At 35.4% G+C, this 20,418-nt stretch overlaps 2 protein-coding genes across 4 annotated transcripts; both read left to right on the top strand.

Moving 5' to 3' along the window:
• Positions 1–1,743: 1,743 nt before the first annotated feature.
• On the top strand, positions 1,744–14,905 carry LOC105046524 (putative elongation factor TypA-like SVR3, chloroplastic). Of its 3 annotated transcripts, none has more exons than XM_010925130.4 (14): positions 1,744–2,060; positions 3,549–3,658; positions 4,106–4,309; positions 6,071–6,247; positions 6,372–6,524; positions 7,734–7,823; positions 8,879–9,013; positions 9,145–9,261; positions 11,054–11,205; positions 11,291–11,375; positions 11,508–11,602; positions 12,280–12,445; positions 12,566–12,761; positions 14,495–14,905. In XM_010925130.4, exons 1-14 carry the CDS (start codon positions 1,844–1,846, stop codon positions 14,623–14,625), a joined length of 2,028 nt encoding a protein of 675 aa, XP_010923432.1. In that variant the 5' UTR covers positions 1,744–1,843; the 3' UTR covers positions 14,626–14,905. The 3 variants fall into 3 exon arrangements, with proteins under 3 accessions (XP_010923432.1, XP_010923433.1, XP_073115974.1); XM_010925131.4 differs by having other exon boundaries at positions 3,552–3,658; positions 14,495–14,781; XM_073259873.1 differs by lacking the exon at positions 6,372–6,524 and having other exon boundaries at positions 14,495–14,781.
• Positions 14,906–16,368: 1,463 nt separating this feature from the next.
• LOC105046525 (uncharacterized) lies at positions 16,369–20,029 on the top strand (the record flags this gene model as incomplete). Its single annotated transcript, XM_010925132.4, has 2 exons — positions 16,369–16,720; positions 19,690–20,029. Coding segments are annotated over 2 exons (591 nt in total), but the record flags the coding sequence as incomplete, so codon positions are not given.
• Between the last annotated feature and the right edge of the window lie 389 nt (positions 20,030–20,418).

Here is a 20,418-nt window from a genome sequence, read left to right as displayed (position 1 = left end):
TCATACCATTGTTCTTTAAAGACATTCATCATTCAAGTATTCTTAATGATTGTAAATGCATACTAACAGAAATATAAAATCACCAAACCATCCTACGTCATGATTAAGTTAATTCTCACTTGTACTTGAATGGTTGGGTGAAAGGTAAGCCCACCCCCACTCCCTTTTTTAATTAAAGTAACCAAAACTACAAAGCACAATCTAGTAATTTTTTCCTTCCTGTTTGGATATTCAAGCCCAAAATTCCATGAAATTCATAAGTTTGGAGTAGTGCAACTAAAAAAAGAAAACCTAAGTTAAGCTTATATTTTCAATATCCCAAAAATTTTTAAAGTAGATTGGTCCGAATTTTATAGAGAGAAAAAACTAATTTCAACACGTTATTTTTTTTCTTCCTATAGCATTCGAACCAGTCTATCTAAAAGATAGTCTTCGATGATTGTAGACATAGATTTAGCATAGCCTCTAATTTAATATTTTTTTATTAGTTCTATTTATTCAACCCACGAATCCTATAGATTTTTGAATCTAATCATCCAAATAAATTATGATCCATTTAGTTGGGATGTCCAGATTATGGGATATTTCAACGATTCTTAAAAATAATTTATCTGAAAAAAAAATACAAATAAGATAACTTTAACTATATTTGATTGATGAAAAAATTACTCTAAAAAATAATACTGAAAAAAAATATTATATTTGACTGAAGGTAATCCTATATGGGAATATAGTAAAATTTATCAATATATCCTTCAAAATAAAATAATTTTTTAATACTACAATAGCATTATCATCTTCATCAGTTTTAATATAATGATTATCATTATATAGCCCTTTGCATAATACCATCTTTATCTTAATTTTTTTGCAAAATCTCTCTATTGAGTGAATTTGAAAAAATATCAAATAAATCTAATGATTACATAGCAGTTTCATTGAGGTATTTTCATCAAATATGAATTACTATCATTTGAAAATTTATCAATTACAATTCTCCTTATGGTATTTGTTTTAGCTTCTCTCTTTAAAAAAATAAGCATGAGGCCACCATCTTTTTCTTCCTTATTTTATACTAAACATGATAATTCGATATGTGATTTATTTTTTTATATCAAATTATCCTCAACCAAACAGGCAAAAGCCATTATAATGTAATGGACATCTCATATATATTGATTTTTTTTTTTTTCCATGGGGACAGAAAGCTACATTGGGCCTTGTATTGGCCACCTCCATACCAAAAAAAAAAAAATCAAATATAATTTTTTTATAATATTTATTTTAATTTCTCTCTTTAGAAAATAAGTATGGATTATCATTTTTTTTATCATTTTTTTTTCTTTTGTCATATTAAATAAATATGATAATTTAACATATGATTTATTTTTTCATATTAAATTATCTTCGGCCAAACAAGTAAAAATTATTACAATATAATGGACATCCACCTGCATATCAAAAAAAAAAAAAAAAAAAAAAAAGGTATTGGCCACCCCATTGCGACGCGCCAACCACAGGCGCAGGCGGGAGGAGCCGAGCCTATCTTTTATCTCCTTAAACACACGGCCGCCACGTCAGTTGCAACGACAATATACCTCTGGAATCGGCTAACAGCTCCATAAAAAGCATCACCGACCCGCCCATCTTCCTGAGAGACGTCCACCATCTTCATTTTCTAACCGGTTCTGACGGAACACCATAACCGAACTTAACCTATATATAAAGTAACGCCTCCCTTTAACCCTCCGCCGATGAGAGCCTCACACTTGCCTAAGCCGCCCGCTTTCTTTAATCTTTATCTCTCTCGCCGATCGAGTGAGAGCGAGCGAACGAGCGAGCAATGGAGTTGGCTATGGGCTCCCGCTCTCCTCTCACCTTTCGCCCTCCAAACCCTAGAGAAGCTCCTCCTTCTCTCCGCCTCGCTAAAGATATCTTTGGCGGTAGCCCTTGCCTATGTTTAGCCATCAAAGGACGGAAGAATCCCAGCATCCAGTTGAGGTCCTCGGGTCGAACAGCTACCAGGTGCTCGGTTTCATCGACAACAGAAACCACCTCCGGTATTTTTCCAATCTTTAGAGAATCGTTGGGATTCTTGTTTGTCTAATTCTGTCTCTTATGCTTCTTTCTTGGTCCCAATTCCTTTGTAGGAAAATTGTGGTAGGTCAGTTCAAGAATCAGTTATTGAAATGCAAAATAAAAAAGATGAGTAGAAGGGATTCTTAGATGGAAAGAGTGAACTCAGAGCGATATCTTAAGCCCTTTTCTTAAAGAATATTGGTTTGATTACGTTGTAACATTTATCAGTTATAGCCTTATAGTTTGTAATGTTTGTCACCAAGAGTTTTCTTTCTTTGTTGCTACTACTTTGCAGGAAAATCATGGTAGATCGATTCAAGAATTATTATTATTATTTTATGGGAACAAAATGAAAAGAAAGTAATTCTTGGATGGAGAGACTGAATTCAGAGCAATATCTTAAGCCTCTTATTAAATATTTTTGTTTGCTTATGATGTAACAAATGTCAGCAATATATATTGTTACCAAGAGATATATTCTTGGAGAAGGTTTGCTTCATCCTCATCCCTGACAATCTTTTTCTTTCACCTCTCCAATTTCAAGCTCGCTCTTACTCCCCGGGTTATGGAATTGGCCGGCGTGGCTGAGCTACCTATAAAGTTCTTTGCTCATGTCAGCAGAAATGTCCTAATTTCAGTACTTACGCTCTGCTGCTCGAGTATAAGAAGACCACCACTCTCCCACAAAAATTAAAAGAAAAACTGAAAGGAACAAAGAAAGGATACCACCGCCATTTCACTTTTGCCTCACTTAGTCATATTTAATTTGCACAACCTTCAAACTAGGGAACTGTCTGTTATTTCTTCAAAAAAGGTACCTAAAGTGTTTGGGCTTCGGTTCATGATGGGGAAAAAATATTCAAATTTTAGGTAATTGGTCTATACGTTTTCTGCAGCAGCAAAACCAAGTTAAATAGGAACAAGATTAGATGTGAAACTCTGTATGTCATTCTATGATGGTCACCTCCTCCAGAATATGTATTTGTCCTGCAGGGTGCTACATTTTCTTTTTCTTTTTCTGGAGCTCTATTCCCAGAATTGACAAACATCAATGAATTTGTCATGATTCATGTACTTGTAAATCTGAATTTTTCTCTTCAGTTGTTCATCAAAGGATGTATCTCAAGTGTTAAGCTTGTCTTTGTCCCTCATAATGCTGAAAAATATTAGCACCCTGAGATTTCTGGCATGAAGGTCACACGACTTTGTTTGTTTATTCAGTTTCAGTTTGACCATTTGTTTTGTCATGATGTACTATTTCTCATAATCATGTAGGGAGCCAATGCCACCATTGGTAAAAATAATTCCTTTTCATTCACATATGTTCTTGTCACAATGAAAAAGTGGAGTCTAGTTGGCCTGATATGTGTGTAGTTGTCAGGAAAATATGTTTTGTTGCGATAGCTTGGATCTTCTGTTCTATATAGTGGGCAATTTCTGAGTGTAACCTATATGATTTGTTGATGCAGTAGGGAAAAAGAAGCTAAGGACAAGAAGAGATGTACGGAATATAGCGATTGTTGCTCATGTAGATCATGGGAAAACAACTTTGGTGGATGCAATGTTGAAGCAAGCGAAGGTAGCATCAAAGCATGCAACCACTGGTTGCATCTTCAATTAACTTCATCATTTGATGCTTATTGAACTTTTTACATGGGACCATCAAGATACATTTTGTTTTTCAAGGGTCTTTCTGCTTTCTCTTTAATATTATGAGGATGATATCTGTTCCATTATTTGTAAATTTAGAAATAATCTATCATCATATTGATAAAATGAATTAACCTTCAATAGTATAAGCAAAGGATTTGATCTTTTCAGAAGATGTATAGCCAAATAAGTTTTGGAGCCCAAAGACATTTCAAACAACAATGCTTCATTACCTTCCAGAATCAGTACAGCAAATGTGACAAAACCAACATAGTGCTTGCTTAGTAAATTCACACACACACACCCCTAGCCTGAACTGTCAATTTACAAATTCCTTTGATGTTGACTACTAAATCTTCTCCTTTTTATTTTCCAGGTTTTTCGTGATAACCAAGTTGTAAAAGAGAGGATAATGGATTCTAATGATCTGGAGAGAGAGAGGGGAATTACGATACTTAGCAAAAATACATCAATATCCTACAAGGGTACTAAGATAAATATCATCGATACTCCAGGTCATTCTGACTTTGGCGGGGAAGTGGAGCGTGTCCTGAACATGGTGGAAGGAGTACTTCTTGTGGTACTAGATGCAAAATACTTACTTTTTAACTCATATCTATAGCATTTTCTATTCACAATGAAGTAGAGCTTTTATGATTCTCAAACTGACAAAGTTTACCGGGTGGTAGTATCCAGTTATACTTGTCTTTTGATGCTTCATTGTTATGGAATATTGACTTAATTTATTTATTATTTGTTTAACTTTAGGATGCTACTTATTGTAGTTAAGACTTCAGAATGAACAAGCAAAGCAACTGAAATAAATGGATATTCTTTCAAACTTTTCTTGGAACTTTCATTCTAGATTCAAACTCTTGCAACTTAAAAGATCATTTTCCAATGTTGAGCATTTATGACAGCAATCTTGTCATTAGAGTATGGTTATCCTAGGTGTTGAATAGAGGGTGGAATAAGCTAATCTTGAGTGCAGAAAGAGTTTTATCTGTTAGTTTAATATGCTCAGTTTATGTCCATGTGTATACCACATGAAGCCATCATATCAAGGTGATGCAGCACAATACTAGGGAACCTAATAATTAATGCTACAAATATAATAAACCCTAACTCAAACTTATGCAAACTCTTAAACTCTATGGATGTAAATATCTGCAAATGTGATTCTGTGCAACACTAAACAGCAATCTGAAATTAAAATTAAGAAACTATCAGGTTTAGGACTCAAATTACAACCTATTATAATGTAAAGAAGATGCTTGATAGCTATGCCTAATGCCACTTGCTGAAATCAGATTCAGACAATAACTTTTCATGAATAAAGCGTATGATCTTGAAGCAAAAAATTTTCAGAGTTACCTGAATTCTTTGGAGGATGCAACGCAATGGATCTTTGTTGGCCTTGGTGGATACACTCCAATTTTCATCCAGATCCAGTCTTTTCCCTTTCCTGCTTGTAAATCATGTACAACAGCCCAAAATCCGAGACCTTTTCAGTTATAGTAGGAATTGATGCACTCCAGGGACTAGGTTTAAGATTGCTGATTTACTGCCAGAGTTTCTAAAAAGAAAGAGGGCTGACAGATCTGCGGAAGTTTCAGATCTTAGTGGACTCTCATGGGTCAGAGTTTAGACATATCAAGGCCTAGAGTAGGTGTTGATTGATGGGTGTAAAGTGACTGCTATGAGAGAACAGTAACAAGGATAGAGGGGTGTTTCCATGCCTCACACATAGAGAAAAAGAAAAGAGAATGAGTTCATTGATGAAAAATTCTAAATACAGTGCTCATGAAAATCTCTAAAATAAAGAAGCCTTAAAAGATATGGTACTGTAGCATTTCTTTCACCCTACAATACCATAAACGGTAACCCACCTCTTATTTAATTTCTAAAATGCCCTCTTGACTCTTTAATAACACATTTGACTAAATTAGTCACTTAAATTCAGTCTTTTCGACAATGTACTAAACAAAACATGGGTAAAATATAAAATATAAATGAGATAAAAAAACAAATGACACTAAGACCCCATACTCACGAAAACTCCAATAATGCTTGATGATATTTGTGATGGCATCAATTCATCCAAGTTAATCCAAGGGCTTGGATGTTTCTTTGCTCACTTATTGTAGACTCAAAATCCATCACAATCCCAATCACAAGGGCATTGACACATAGAGCATATTGTGCTTTCATTTCTTCCTGAAAATGCTTTTGATGGTTATCAAAATCTGGCATGCTTAATTTCTATGTTTACCACATTTTGGCACTCTTGATTTCTGATTTATTTTGTCGGCTGACACCTGGAGTAATGCTCTTTTTGTAGGTAGATTCTGTGGAGGGACCAATGCCGCAGACGAGATTTGTTCTAAAGAAAGCTTTAGAATATGGACATGCTGTTGTTGTTGTTGTGAATAAAATTGATAGACCTTCAGCTCGTCCAGATTTTGTGATCAATTCCACATTTGAACTTTTTATTGAATTAAATGCAACTGATGAACAGGTAAAGCTGTCAATTTATCCTTCAATTGATGCCTTCTTTAGCTTTTAGAGTATAAAATGGAAAATCATAATAGAGTATTTGCTTTATGGTTGAGACATCTTAACTATTTTCTGGATGCATGCAGTGTGATTTCCAAGTGATTTATGCAAGTGGCATCAAAGGGAAGGCAGGACTATCTCCAGACAATCTGGCTGATGATCTTGGACCTCTTTTTGAGGCTATTCTTAGATGCATACCAGAGCCCAGTATTGATAAAGACGGTGCATTACAGATGCTTGTCAGTGTTGTTATTCATTTATGTACTTGAACTTGTTAGTTGAATATTTACAAGGTGAATCAAAAAATGATTAAACCCAAGTAAATATTCTTTTATTTCCATATATAAAAAAAGGAGAATTACTTGGGTTTAATCATCTTTTGATTCTCCTTGTTTTTCGTTCAGTAATAACATTTTGGTCATTCTGAATGGTCATTTTGATGAGTTTCTCTAGTTGGCAGAATTTTGTTTTATTTTGGCATCATGTTGATGCCATATACTGGAAAATTTCTTTTCAAAATATTTCTGTCATGAGTACTATGTTGTGTTTATTATTTTCTAAATTTATTATTAGTGACAAGTGGTCTCATACAGGTGCAGAAATTTTTGCCTACCTTGATTTTATTTGAAATGGTTTTAACCTAGCCATCAAAGGGCAGCATTGAGTAGTCCAAATTTTGAATAAAGAGGTAGTAACATCAGGATTGCTTTTGAGATTGAATTTTGATTCATTTTTTTTTTTTTAACTGAGTCTGGTTTAATTTTAAATGTGTGCAACATACAACCTTTTCTCTTTTTTTTTCGAGAAAAAGGGAGGGGACACATACATTGTGTTTTGATTATCCATTTCCTATTACTTTGTTGGGGGGGGGGGGGGTGCATGAGTCAAAACTCTAATGCGGAACCTCCTCTTGTTTGGTGGTGGGGTGGCCATTAGCTGTTGCCACATTCGCTTCTGTAATGTATGAGTTTTTATTACATAGGTTTTCTGGTAGCTTGACAAGAAAAAGATTATTTGAGTGTTAAATACGGCAAAGAGTAAACATTTGACCAAGTTTCTGCAATGATTCAATCTATTGATAAAGGGATATATTGGTCTTTTTATTATTCTTTTGTTTCTAGATGGTAGACATGTTTATGAGTCATCGGCTCAGATTGCTTTAGGAGTTACATCATTTTGTAAAACCCTATGAGAAACATTGTCGATAGTTTGATATCTTTGTTGCTCTTTGTCATTTGTATGGTTAGGCTTATACGTTTCATGACAAGCTTGAGAAATGACATCTTTTACTAGCTTGGAAGTGCTTGCAATCATAATGGTGTGGAAGAACACCATTCACAGTCATTTGACAGAATGTATTAGTGAATGGATTTTATTTGGTTTTCTATTCATGTCTCTGCTCATAGATACAGAATTATTGGTTAATTTTTCACTTCTACATACTACAGGTGACAAATATTGAATATGATGAGCATAAAGGGAGAATAGCAATTGGACGATTGCATGCTGGAGTATTGCAGCGAGGACTGGAAGTGAAGGTGAAGATATTTCAATTGTTTTTATCTGATTATTCAGAACCATATTCTAGACAAGTATAATCATCTATTAGTTATGTGAAATTAATATTTGTTACAATTAAAGCATGACTGCCACCTTAGAGGAACTGTGCCGCCAGTGTTTGACATCGTCAATATGGACACATCTAGAATATGACCCTCCATGTCGCAAATACATTTTGCATGCATCTGCCTATTGTACAAAAGCTGTTTTGGTACCTGACATGAAATGGATATGTGCTAGATATGGACTAAACATAAAAAGGACCATTTCCTGGTTATGATCTAGACAATCTGGGGCGTGGGAGGGGCAGAATGGGAAGAGAACTGACCTTTGGCATTTTTTTTTTCCTTTTTGTGCAAAGTGGCTATCCCAGGAATTGAATGTGTGCCACTGTGCTTGTTAACCCAAGCATTTACCATTGCACCAAGCAATGGTCCTTGCTGAAATTGGACTAGACATGATTTGGAGAAATTTTGCCATAGTTCTTCTTCCATCTTACATTCTTACCATAAAATATTCTGAACCTTTTAGTGCAAATGATGGCTTCTTTTTTGATAGGTGATTAATAATTATTACAAGTAACAATAACAGAATTTTTGGATTTTTTCCTAAATAGTTTTGGTAGATAAGTTCAATCTAGCACAACTTAAAGCAACAATTTTCTAATGCACAATGATCTTGAGGTAAGCTGATTTCCTTGATGTTCATATGGATTATGGTTTGTATGAGACCGTTTATTGCCCTTGAACTCCAGTGAGTGTGCATAAGATAATCATATGTTGTCATATGTTGTAGTATGACTATGGTAGTTGCCAAACATAGAAGTTCATATTAAATCTTTTGGATACATATGTATACAGCTAAGTGATTATCATCAAGTGCTTCTGTTAAATCCTATAGCACTTGTAAGGCATCACTAGAGACATGCCACATTGGAAGTAGGAACAAATGCAAGTCACCTGATGGTGATTATTTTAAGTGTTCTTGGTACTAATTTTTATGAAGTTTTCCTTTATACAACTTTCTTTTGCAGGTATGCACATCAGATGAAACATGTAGACTTGCAAAAATTAGTGAGCTTTTTGTGTATGAAAACTTCACCAAAATTCCAGCTGAAGATGTGGAGGCTGGTGATATCTGTGCTGTATGCGGTATTAGTGACATAATGGTTAGCATCCTTAGATTTGCCTTTCTTCAATTAAGTGCAAGTATTGTTTTAAGAATTACATATGGAATTTTCAAGCTGGGAGTTAGATTTCTTGATGAGAAGTAGTTTGTTTTATTTTTCTTCATCTGCAGATTGGGGAAACTATAGCTGATAAAAGTTCTGGGAAGGCATTACCTACCATTAAAGTGGAAGAGCCAACAGTGAGAATGTCATTCTCTATCAACACCTCACCTTTTGCTGGCCGAGAGGTATGGTTCTTAATTGGGAAATCTTCAATGTAATTAGTATAATATTCAAGACACATGCGCAGATACAATAGTTGATAAAAGACAGTTGTTATATATTATCTTGCAAATGCAAAATATCTGGCATGGTTATATGATTGGTTTTGTCAAGAATGATTTAGTTTATATGTGTATCATGCCTGCAAGTTGACTAAAGGTTCTTATATTCACCCAAAATGGAGACTTGATGCATGAGCAGATTTGGGTGCAGTAGCTGGAAGAGTGATCCTGAAGGTTAATAGGAAAAGGAACTACTTTAGAAGTATTTGTGTAAAATGACATACCATATAAGTTAAGGAATGGTGTTTAAAAACTAGTTTAATTATAAACAATATTTGAACAAATATTATCTGAATTGATTGCATTCAGTCATGTTGGCAATAGTTCATGACTGGTGTGGCATCTAAGCCAGGAGGCTAGATGGAATAATAATTGTGTAAATACCTTTTGAAAGAGAGAAGCTCATAGGTTAAGACATGGATAAGAAGTAGCTATACAAAGTATCAATGTCAATATTGAAATGCAAAGCATTTGTCATGGATATATCAAATTTATAGAAGTGAGTGTTAAGATTTTAAGCTATTGTGGCAAGTCAAAGTATTTTACAGGTAAATAAGGGAATTAAAATTAATCAATGCAAATAACTAGAAAAGCAAGCTATAAAGCTCTTAAGTACAATCTATGTCTCTGCATTTCTGGTCTCTCGACTGAACCATCTGCATTGTAAATTCATGCAAAATTGACCTGTCTCAACTAATAGTACAAGTGACTTGTAGGCTTGTAGCAAAAAAAGTGACTTCCTCTTGAGATTAAAGGAAGCCTTGATAACATTGCTGGTCAATCTTTCCCGATTTAACGAATCCCCTCTGCATTAACTGGCTTCCAGTGATGCTGTTGTCTTGCTTGAGCCTTTGGAGTGATGGCTCTAGATGACTAACAATGCTTACAGATATAGGCCTTGTATGTTGCCACTAGCTATGGTGAACACTTGGGCTGAAGCAGCCTTTGGTTGGTTTGCTCTTGTGATAGGAATGACCACTTGATCAGATAATTAGATCCCTTGTAAACACGCTGTTTAAGCAGTTGGTGAATGTTATGTCTCTATCATTTCTGTTTCCTTCGACCTGTTGTCTCCAGATGCATTTGACCTTCGATGTATGATAACATTTTGCTCTTGTCGATAAAGACCAATCATTTTTTTCTCACTAGAACTCTACTGTCTATGCATTCTATAAGATTGTCAGCTAGATAGGCCTTCATGCTTATCCCCTTGCACTTGATTGAACCATCAGTGACATGTGCAGCATGTTGACCTAATCCTTATCTCTCTACATGATCATTTTCCTTTAATAGTCTATTTGCTTTGTCAAAATTTGGTGGTACATGCAGCCCACTTGTTGCTTTCTTCTCTTACCACTAGCTCAGCAATACATGCTGGAGCAGGTCAATAGCTGTGTGCATGAGACAGATACCCATGTATCACATGTGCAACTTTTTGAATGCTGCAATTTGTATATTACTGTCTACATGTTTGGTTTTCAAGCTTGGAATTGACTGATGTTCAGATAAGGAAGTTATTCTGGTGCATATATTAGTTGCATTCATGAGTTGCTTATTTCATTGGACCACAATTTCCTTTGGATGCCCATGCATGTTTGCCATGCCTGCAACTACAGTGTATAGCATTATTTTGTTACTCGGGTATCTTGCATTACTTGTGAAATAATCAGTGATGTTTTGTCTTCACTTTTCTCAGGGGAAATATGTAACAAGCCGAAATCTTCGAGATAGGCTCTCTCGTGAGCTTGAGAGAAATTTGGCTATGAGAGTAGAAGATGGCGAAACATCTGACACATTTATTGTTAGTGGGAGGGGCACGCTGCATATTACCATCTTGATTGAAAATATGTGAGCATAGATGTGTTATTTACGAGTTCCTTTTGCACATGGTATGACTCGCATGTTATGACTTACTCTACATAAATCTGTCCAGGCGAAGAGAGGGATATGAGTTTATGGTGGGGCCACCAAAGGTCATAAATAAAAGGGTAGATGATAAGTTGCTGGAACCTTTCGAGGTAAAGTTTCCTTTAGAATGGCCAAAAAAGCCAAAATCCAATTTGATAAGTTACATGCACGGTGTGCCTTCCAACTGCTTATTAAAACTTCATTACAATTTGCGACACCCATATTCCATGTCTTGGATTCAGATTGCTACTGTGGAGGTACCAGAGGAATACATGGGACCTGTAGTGGAACTTCTAGGAAAAAGGCGTGGGCAAATGTTTGATATGCAAGGAGCTGGGTTTGTATCCAACCTGCAATCTAGTTACTTCTAAAATGCCATCTGGGTAGATTTTCCAAATCCTTGTTGTCTGTGTTACTGATCATGATTCCATGTATTTATTCACTCAAACAACTTACTTCTCTTATATGTTGTACTATATGTGTCGTATTTTAATAATTTTCATTACTAATGTTTGTTTCAAAATTTTCTATTATCCTTTCATTACAAAATTCAGAGTCAATTAAAGTATTATGATTTCATTATTTTTTCATAAAAATACTTGCTTGTTGAATCAAAATAAGATGTAATTAAAAAAAAAAGAACTGAAAATATCTACCATAGATATCGGTTTATGATTAGTCAAAATGTGATGGCTTAGTAGACAATAATGTGGCAACTAGTAACTTTCTTTTGGTTTTCAGATTGACCTTCAAAGGTTTATCTTGATATGCGGAGAATTGTTTCCTTGACTTCTACTTGAATTTTGTCGGCTTTGTACCTTATTTTCTATAAATCCTACAGACCAGCACATTCCAATTGTTTTACAAGAATTAAACAGAAATTTAACTCATTATGTGAATCTTCCTTTTGTTTGGTTAATTTTAATCTTTTGTTAAGATTGGTGTTCTGAAATTTTGTTCATTATCCATTCCTTACTTTCAGGAGTTATCCTTACAGTCCTTTGCTTTCATTAGGTCGGAGGGAACATCATTGCTTAAATACAAGATTCCCACACGTGGCCTTCTTGGACTGAGAAATGCAGTCCTAACTGCTTCTCGGGGCACAGCAGTTCTCAACACGATATTTGATAGCTATGGACCATGGGCTGGTGATATCAGCACTCGTGATCAGGGGTCCTTGGTAAATGCTACTATCTGATAATGAGTTGCATTATTTTTGTACATGAATTGTTAAATTGCTGAAAGATGGTGTGCACTTTTAAAAAAAAAAAATATCTGAGAAATGAAAATTGAATTTCAGGTTGCTTTTGAAAGTGGAACTACCACTTCATATGCTCTTTTTAGTGCACAAGAAAGGGGCCAAATGTTTGTTGGTCCTGGTGTGGAAGTATATAAAGGTCAGATAGTAGGTATCCATCAACGACCTGGTGATTTATCTCTTAATGTGTGCAAAAAGAAGGCTGCAACAAATGTACGGTCCAACAAGGAACAGACAGGTAGGCCGAAATTTTCACCTTACAGCTCAGAAACTTCTTTGTAAATGTTCTGGTGCTTGTTAAACATGCCAAACTTGCATATACCTTAACCCCTATCAGCATGTATTCTTGTTTTGGCTGGTTTCTTCTTATCTCAGCTTTTACAGGCAATAAGTGAATGCCTATAAAGTAACGGCATAATCTAAGAAGCGATAACTGACCATCTATATTCTTCTCCATTGTCACATATTTAGGTTCGCATGGATTTTTTTGATGCACAACACAATATTTGTAAGGGGGGATATTATTAAAATAATTAATTCTAGGGTGTCACTTGTTATCTTGCTTATTTTAGATGCAATATGGGGGTAGCAGCCATCATAGGCACTGGTATAGATGAGTATGAGGTTAATAACCACACAGCAATTTATAAGGTAAAGAGCATTTTACAAGAACTAAAAGAAAAAGGCAGAGGAAAGGAATTTGGGATATTTCTCTTAAAGTTGTAAATATTTATCCCATATGTAAGATGCAAGATTTGTCATCTCGATACCGGATCCAGTATCGATACCCTATTAATAGTGTCGTTATGCCCGATATGGTATTCAGTTTGGCATACCGAGTGTCAGTATGCATCGGCATCAGTCGGTATGGTAAATACTAGTAAGAGATGCATCGTTTAATAAGACAAATACTAGCATATAGTTTGCATGATGTACAGGATATCTTTTCTAAATCTAGAAACATACCAACCCTAAAATATTATTTTCTACTAATTACATTATTATTTAGAAAATAATATATTTATATTAGGATATAAAATAGTTATTCTATTTATAAATATTTTTATTAGATTTTTTATAAAATATAATATTGTTAATGTATTGATATTAAATATTATTAATATTTTAAAATATTATTAATAAAATATTATTATTTTTACTAAAACTTATTATTTTTTATTAAAATACTATTAGTATTATTAATATCATTAATCTTATTATGACTACTAAAGTATTATTAGTTTCAATTAGTAAACAGCTGCACCAAATCATTTAAAGGGAGGAAATTATTTGAATCTTTTTTAGATATGGAAAAGGATCTTTTCCTTTAGAGGGAGGGTTTCTAAAGGAAGGGTCTTTTTCGGTTTTCGTTGCCTTTGAACAGTCAGGTTTCTCTAGAAAGGGGCAATTTTGTAAATAAATTGGCTTCTAGAGACGGTTGGACCACAAAGCATGTTAGTTGGGAATTAGGATCGAGAAGCTACCATTCTATCAATATTTTTATGACAGTTGGCAGGCAATGAATCAAGGCATCTTCTCTGTATGTTTATTTTTTCGTTCCTCAGGGGTCGAGACTACCGTTGTTTATGCCCCTTTTATGACTTCACATTATTTAAACACGTAGCGACCAGAAAGCCTGTACAAATGGTGAATGGAGAGCTCTTCCAACATAGATGATAAAGCCCACACACACACACACACACACACACATACATGTATGTGATGCATGCTTGCTAAATGGTGCAAATACTATAATCAATATGGAAGAGGCTGGCCAAAGTATTCATTCATATGCTTAATATATTAAATACCAACTTAAATATGTTCTCCAACCACAAACGTTAAATATGATGTTTAAAACTCTATATTTTGTTGCATATTTTTATTTATTGTCATGCACCAGCACTCATGGTAGACCAGTCTGCTAAAATTATGCTAAATTGATCTCGTTTTTCCTTAATCTTTATGCAGTGGTTCTAGATACACCCTTAAGTTACAGTTTGGATGACTGCATCGAATACATTGAAGAAGATGAATTGGTAGAGGTCACTCCTTTAAGTGTTCGAATGTGCAAAAATCCAAAGTTTGCAAAGAGAAAGTGAAGCTTCGTCTGATAGTTTGTGCTGCTCTGCTATGAACTTTGCACATCTGGTGTGACACCAATTCCTTCTGTGGCACTATTTATATCCTAAATTGATCTCCACAGATTCTATATAAACGTCCTCTGTTAGCAACATGCACAGGTGCCTTATCTAAAATCTGCCATTACTTACAGCTTCACTGTCATAAGGTTGGTGCCTTGTTATCAAGGTGTATATGTAATTATTGAGAATCTTAGATCCACGCTCTGATTTTGGAGCTATAATCATGTTAAATGCTCTATGTTAGGGTTTTTCTTTTTTGTCCTTTCTTTCTTTTTTTTTTTTTTATCTTTTTTTTTTTGTCTGTCTTTCAAAGATCATATTTGTGATGCAAATCAAAAAATGAGAAAGCACCTCTGAATCCTTTGATATCCTTTTTTAGCCAAGTAATGATTACACCTTGAAGCAACCATTGGCAATTGGTAGAAGGGCAGAAGATGCTGATAAACTAATTATGATCATCAACTTTGTATGAAGATGTGCATTTGTGTCAATTTCCAATTTTCATTAGGACACTTGGAGAAAATTAATCATGAGTTCAAAAAATTGTACCAGAAGTAGAAATTTTCATTTGCATATTTTTTTCGTTAGCAATATGGCATAACTCTTCTTGGATGCATTGTATGGTAACTTAAATGATGTTGTTCCACTGATGTCAAGGTTTGGATGAAGATTTAAGACTTCCGTACGATGACTTCATCTCTATCCCCCAGGCCTCCATCTCGTTCCAAAAATACCGCGGGCCTCGTGTTTGTCCAAAGCCACCTAAAAGCTTTCACCCTCCACCAATGCGTCCTCTATACATTGATTCAATATTCTAAGCTTCAAAACTGTAACCCATCCCTTCTCCTCGGATCCTCAACGTCCACATGCCTTGCTTTCTGCTGTCGGAGTCGGTCATGTCCTCCGAGGCCACCAGAACCAGCCTCGGTGCGTGTAAGTTAAATTTAAAAAAAAAAAAAAAACAATCAACTTGACCAATAAAATAGTTGTTAGTTATGTTGATTTTTATGTATTTTTGTTACTTGTACTTTCCCATAAAGACAGCAAAATCTTAATAAAAGAAAAAATCTAGTGAATTGGATGGGTGAACAAACATGCATTTGGATGAAACTTGGAAGGAAAAGTATGCTAGCTGAGAGACACAGGCACACTCTTCCGATACATGCTACTCAATCGATTGCAAGCATCACATAGACATCTCAAACTCACATTATATGGTACATGCGCCTAATAAAAACTTTTCCTTCTCATCAGTCATCATAGCTAATCCGTCTCAACTTGGATGCAGGTTGGTTCCATTGAACGGCTTAAAAAAAGACTTGACCTGGTAAACCATTTCACGAAGCGAAGTTGCACAGGTCAGTTGACGTTGTATACCATGGTATCAGTTGAATCCATCAACTCTACCAAAAAAAAAAAATCCATCAACTCATCTGACTAATGACATGCTGATAGAAATAGTGCCGAAATGCAAAATTCCCTGGGACTTGCCTCGTCAAATAGTCTAGTGGCACCACCGAGGCCTTGCCTGGCTTATTGGATGGTATTTTCTTGCCACTGGATAAAAGGATGGACGTCTGGTCCCAGCCTTTGACTGAGTCCACCTTTATTTTATATCAACAAAGAAAAAAAAAAGACAAGAATTAATCAGTTTTCACCCATATCCACTCAAGAGTTGTCAGCCCGCAGCGCCACTAACTGTGGACCGCTGCAAAACGTAATCGATGCTGCTTCCACCATGCTACAAACATCTTCTGCGGCGCAATCCCACCACCCTCTCCATTCTTCAACTCCAAATGCACAGCCTTCTCATCATATTTAGATGCTGATGTGAGCCACTATAATTACACCACAAGGCTTGGTCTGTCATGGAGAAGGAGCAGCAGAAGGCTTTCTCCTCCTCCGAGTGGTGCCGTGGAGAAAGAAGAAACCCAGTTCGAAATCGATAGGGAGAAGGCTCGGGAAGCGCTTCAGAAGCTCGACGAGCAGCTCCAGACCCTCTCTCAGCAGGAATCCCTTCCGAAGAAGCGGCCCTCCTCCCCTTCCCTCTCCGGTACTTTTTTTTTTTTTTTGAACTTCTTTTCTCTGTTTCATTATTATATCCTCTGTTTCTCACCTTATGAAGTTAGTCCTCATGATGCTGAATTCTTGACGTTTAATTTTTTGTTACTTGTCTTGGCCTGGTTGAGTACTTAAGGAACGTTATTTTTCTGTTTTGCTTTTTTTTTTAAAAAAAAAAATTTGGGATATTTATTTTTTTGCTACGTATAGTCCATCCATCTGATTTTTGGCAGTATTCATGCTGGAATTTGGAGTTGCTCTATAGCTGTTTGTGTTATCTTTGTATGGTAAAGAGAGGGGAGGTTTGTTAGTTTTGACATTGGATTGGATGCTTTAGATTGTAAGGCTGAAATTTATTGGAACAGAGGGAAGGAAGAATATGAGCAAGACATATGCCCATGGTTACATTCTGTACTCAAATTCCTAGAGAACTTTCATTTTTTTTTTTTTTTTTTTTTATAAAAGAAGTATAAAATTTTACAATCTCGATGGTATAAAAAGAAAACAATGATGCTGATGATGATAATACGGTGTTAGGGATATAGAATTTGATATTATATAGTTCATGTATTTTTATATTCTTTACTATGATTTTATATCATCATTATTACTTCAGGGATGGCCCTACATAGAAAATGTTGGCAAATGGGGAGTCATAAGGCTGACCACAAGCAGTTGGACAAGATTGATGCCTATGGTTATGGTTTCATCATTGTCATAGTTAGTGCTACTATTATCATTGTTTGGTGTTTGTTACATAAAAAATATAGAAAACAATGGTGGACTTTATCTAAAAGATAGCTAGAAAGGACAACTTAGGCGTCTAAGTAAAAGAATTTTTGGTTTATCATATAGTACAAAGCATTGTGAGTAAATTTCAAGAAATTCAGTGTTAATTGATGATGATGATGAGTGGGAAGGCATGGAATTGTCAATAACAGGGGGCTACCTTTATTTGCATGTAACTTGGAACAAATTGTAGTAAGCTTGATCATATATCCTAAAGGGTCTGCTATCAGAAACCCAAGAAAGTGCCATATTAGAGTTAATGATGGCTTAAAGCTTCTACTTATCAATAAATTGAAATATTGGGCAAAGTATAGGATAAGATGGTGATAGTTAAAATGGCAGCTTATATTTGGAAAGAAGTGCATTCCTGTTTGTTTAGAGTTTCTTACTTGGACAAATGAATATCTATAAGAAGAAACTGGGTTTCCACAATTGTTTGAGTTGTTGTTAGCTTTCATGTTCAAGAAAGACGATGAACGCGAGGGAAAAAGAAGATAGATAGATAGAGGGAGAGAGAGAGGAAGAAGTGGCAAAGTGGAGTTTCTCTTGTGTATTTCCATACTACGTGGGGGAGGGGGGGAGAGGAAGAAGTGGCAAAGTGGAGTTTCTCTAGTGTATTTCCATACTATGGGGATGCACTGAGTATCCTGTGATAATCTGAAGTATCCTAATACATATTAAATGTGCAGTTCCAAAGTTTTAATTAAAAAGAAGAGAAAAACTGAAAAGAACCTATTTTGTTCATTGTTTTACATTAATTCAGCTGAACTTAGAGACTTTGTGCATATCTATTTGTTGGGTGGGTGAAATTGGAAAAATCGACAGTGTTGTGTGCACTTGAGACCCGAAGGCCATGTCTATGTGGAATTATACAATCCTACAAGATCCAAGCATCAAATAGTGGATCCATGTTTTTTCTCACAAAACGAGCAGAATAACAGAAGAAAACAAAATGAGTGTGCCAAAACCTATGCAGTACAGGAGGTTCACCAGTTTCTGCAGTTATCAGATTGAAGCCAAATAAGCAATGAAACTGAACCAGATCTTGATTAATTAGTTGATCTATTTCAGTAACATGATTCCTCCAAAATGTGCTAATTCTAGTCTACCCCAATATTAGGAATCCCTTTTTTCAGTTGGCCATATCATTACCGAGATTGTTCATGGTGGATCCTCATTTTCTTGTCAAGAGCATACTTTCCCATACTAGCTCTTCTGCCTTGAATTTTCACTGCCATTCCTTGAAGTAGGACAATTGTTTATTGATGACCTTTGGCCATGCAATTCAACCACCGAGTTTTTATCGCTCACTTTTTAGATTGTCCAATGGTTTCATTGATCTTATTTCTAATGCTTGATACATCATTTTTCTGCTTGCCCTTGGATTGTTAGTCTCCCATTTTCTTCTTCCTCCTATCATCCACATTCACCACTGCTAGTGCTGAACTTTCTCAAGCAGTGTATTTGCAATCTCTGCGCGTCATTCTTTTTCTTCATATCCAATAAAACCAATGAAGATTCTCTAATAAATTTTAATATCTTTTTTTTTTCCTTTCCCATTGGTTATACTGGGCCCATTCCCCTGACTGTGGTTTCAGTGGGTAATAGATAGCAGAATTGAACAAGCTCTTCTACATGAGATTTGTGTTCTCGTTGTGCTCATCTTATAAAACATGCCTTATCTAAAATGTGCCTAGCATGGCCCCAGCTAATTTTGCCACCTGACGATGCCTTCTGATGAGATTGGCACATCAGGTGTGGACCTTGGAGTGAAAAGGAGGGGGCAGACCACTTTTTTTTTCCTCCTCAAAAAAAAAAAAAAAAAAAAAATCTTTTGCTTGAACAACACATGATACTGCAAGTTTATCAAGCAACAGTACAAGGCCCAGCAAATTCAGAATAGCAAGATATTACGTAGCTAACTGGTTCTTTTTTTTATTTAAGAAAATATATTCCTTTTCTCCATATAATCCTCTCATCTCACCAAGACTATCAGAAAATCAAAATTGGCAGTGTGTTGCATGCTGAAGTGCAGATGAGCACTCCAAAATCTAACTGCTTATTATATATTTCCATCTTGCCAGATAAATTCAATATCCTGTCTTCTAGTGTACTTTGTTTGCCTTTTACCAGTTTACCTAATATATTTTGCAATTTCAATGTGTGAAACAGCAGATCTTAATCTGGATAGAGATCGGATGACCGGCATGAGGATTGAGGAAATGCCTGAAATTTCTGGTTCATACCTTTCATATGTTGCAGTTGCACTTCTCATACTTACCATATTTAACAATATAATTTTCAATGCAATCATTAAACCATCTGTTGACGGCAATGAGCAAGCTTCAAAAATTGAAAGAGTACCTCTAAGAGACCCAGCAGAGCAGTCACTGAAGCAGCTACCACAATGAGGTGAATTGCATTAGCCTCCATCCAGAACTAGTGTAGAGCGTTTCTGATTTTGTAAGAAATTACCAGTCTTTCATAAAATGTGCTCAAAAGTTTTCATCTATTTCAGTGGATCTGCATTAAGTCTTTGTTAATGATTGTGCAGTCTATCAAAAATATTCAACTGATTTTGAATGAACAAAACCTGAAAAAAAAAAAAGATTTTCAAATTGCTGTTTGAGACAATACTTATATATGTAACAATGTTGAGCTGATATTTGCATTACTTTTCCAAGAGGCTGGATGTGGCAATCTCCATCAATCTATAATGCTAATGCTGCTTGTTATATCTTCTTTAAAACAGATTAAAATCTACCATGTATCATTTTGATGGCTAAGTAACCTCTTCGATTTGGTTTGCGCGAATGATTAACATTCAAAAATATGTGTTTTATGCACAAGAGCATCTAATGGACCTGTCAATACTGCAAGATGGCTGTTCTTCAAACCATT

The sequence above is a fragment of the Elaeis guineensis genome, chromosome 6 (genome assembly GCF_000442705.2).
Source record: "Elaeis guineensis isolate ETL-2024a chromosome 6, EG11, whole genome shotgun sequence".
NCBI lineage: Eukaryota > Viridiplantae > Streptophyta > Magnoliopsida > Arecales > Arecaceae > Elaeis > Elaeis guineensis.
The sequence above is the reverse complement of the archived record's forward strand: the minus strand, read 5'-3'. Positions and strand labels throughout refer to the sequence as shown.

Excerpts from the sequence above, each read along its gene's own strand:
- LOC105046524 (XM_010925130.4), top strand. The coding sequence starts at position 1,844 with ATGGAGTTGGCTATGGGCTCCCGCTCTCCTCTCACCTTTCGCCCTCCA. Across the intron at positions 3,659-4,105 it reads CAATGTTGAAGCAAGCGAAG|GTTTTTCGTGATAACCAAGT; the intron begins GTAGCATCAAAG and ends TTTATTTTCCAG. Across the intron at positions 12,446-12,565 it reads CTCGTGATCAGGGGTCCTTG|GTTGCTTTTGAAAGTGGAAC; the intron begins GTAAATGCTACT and ends ATTGAATTTCAG.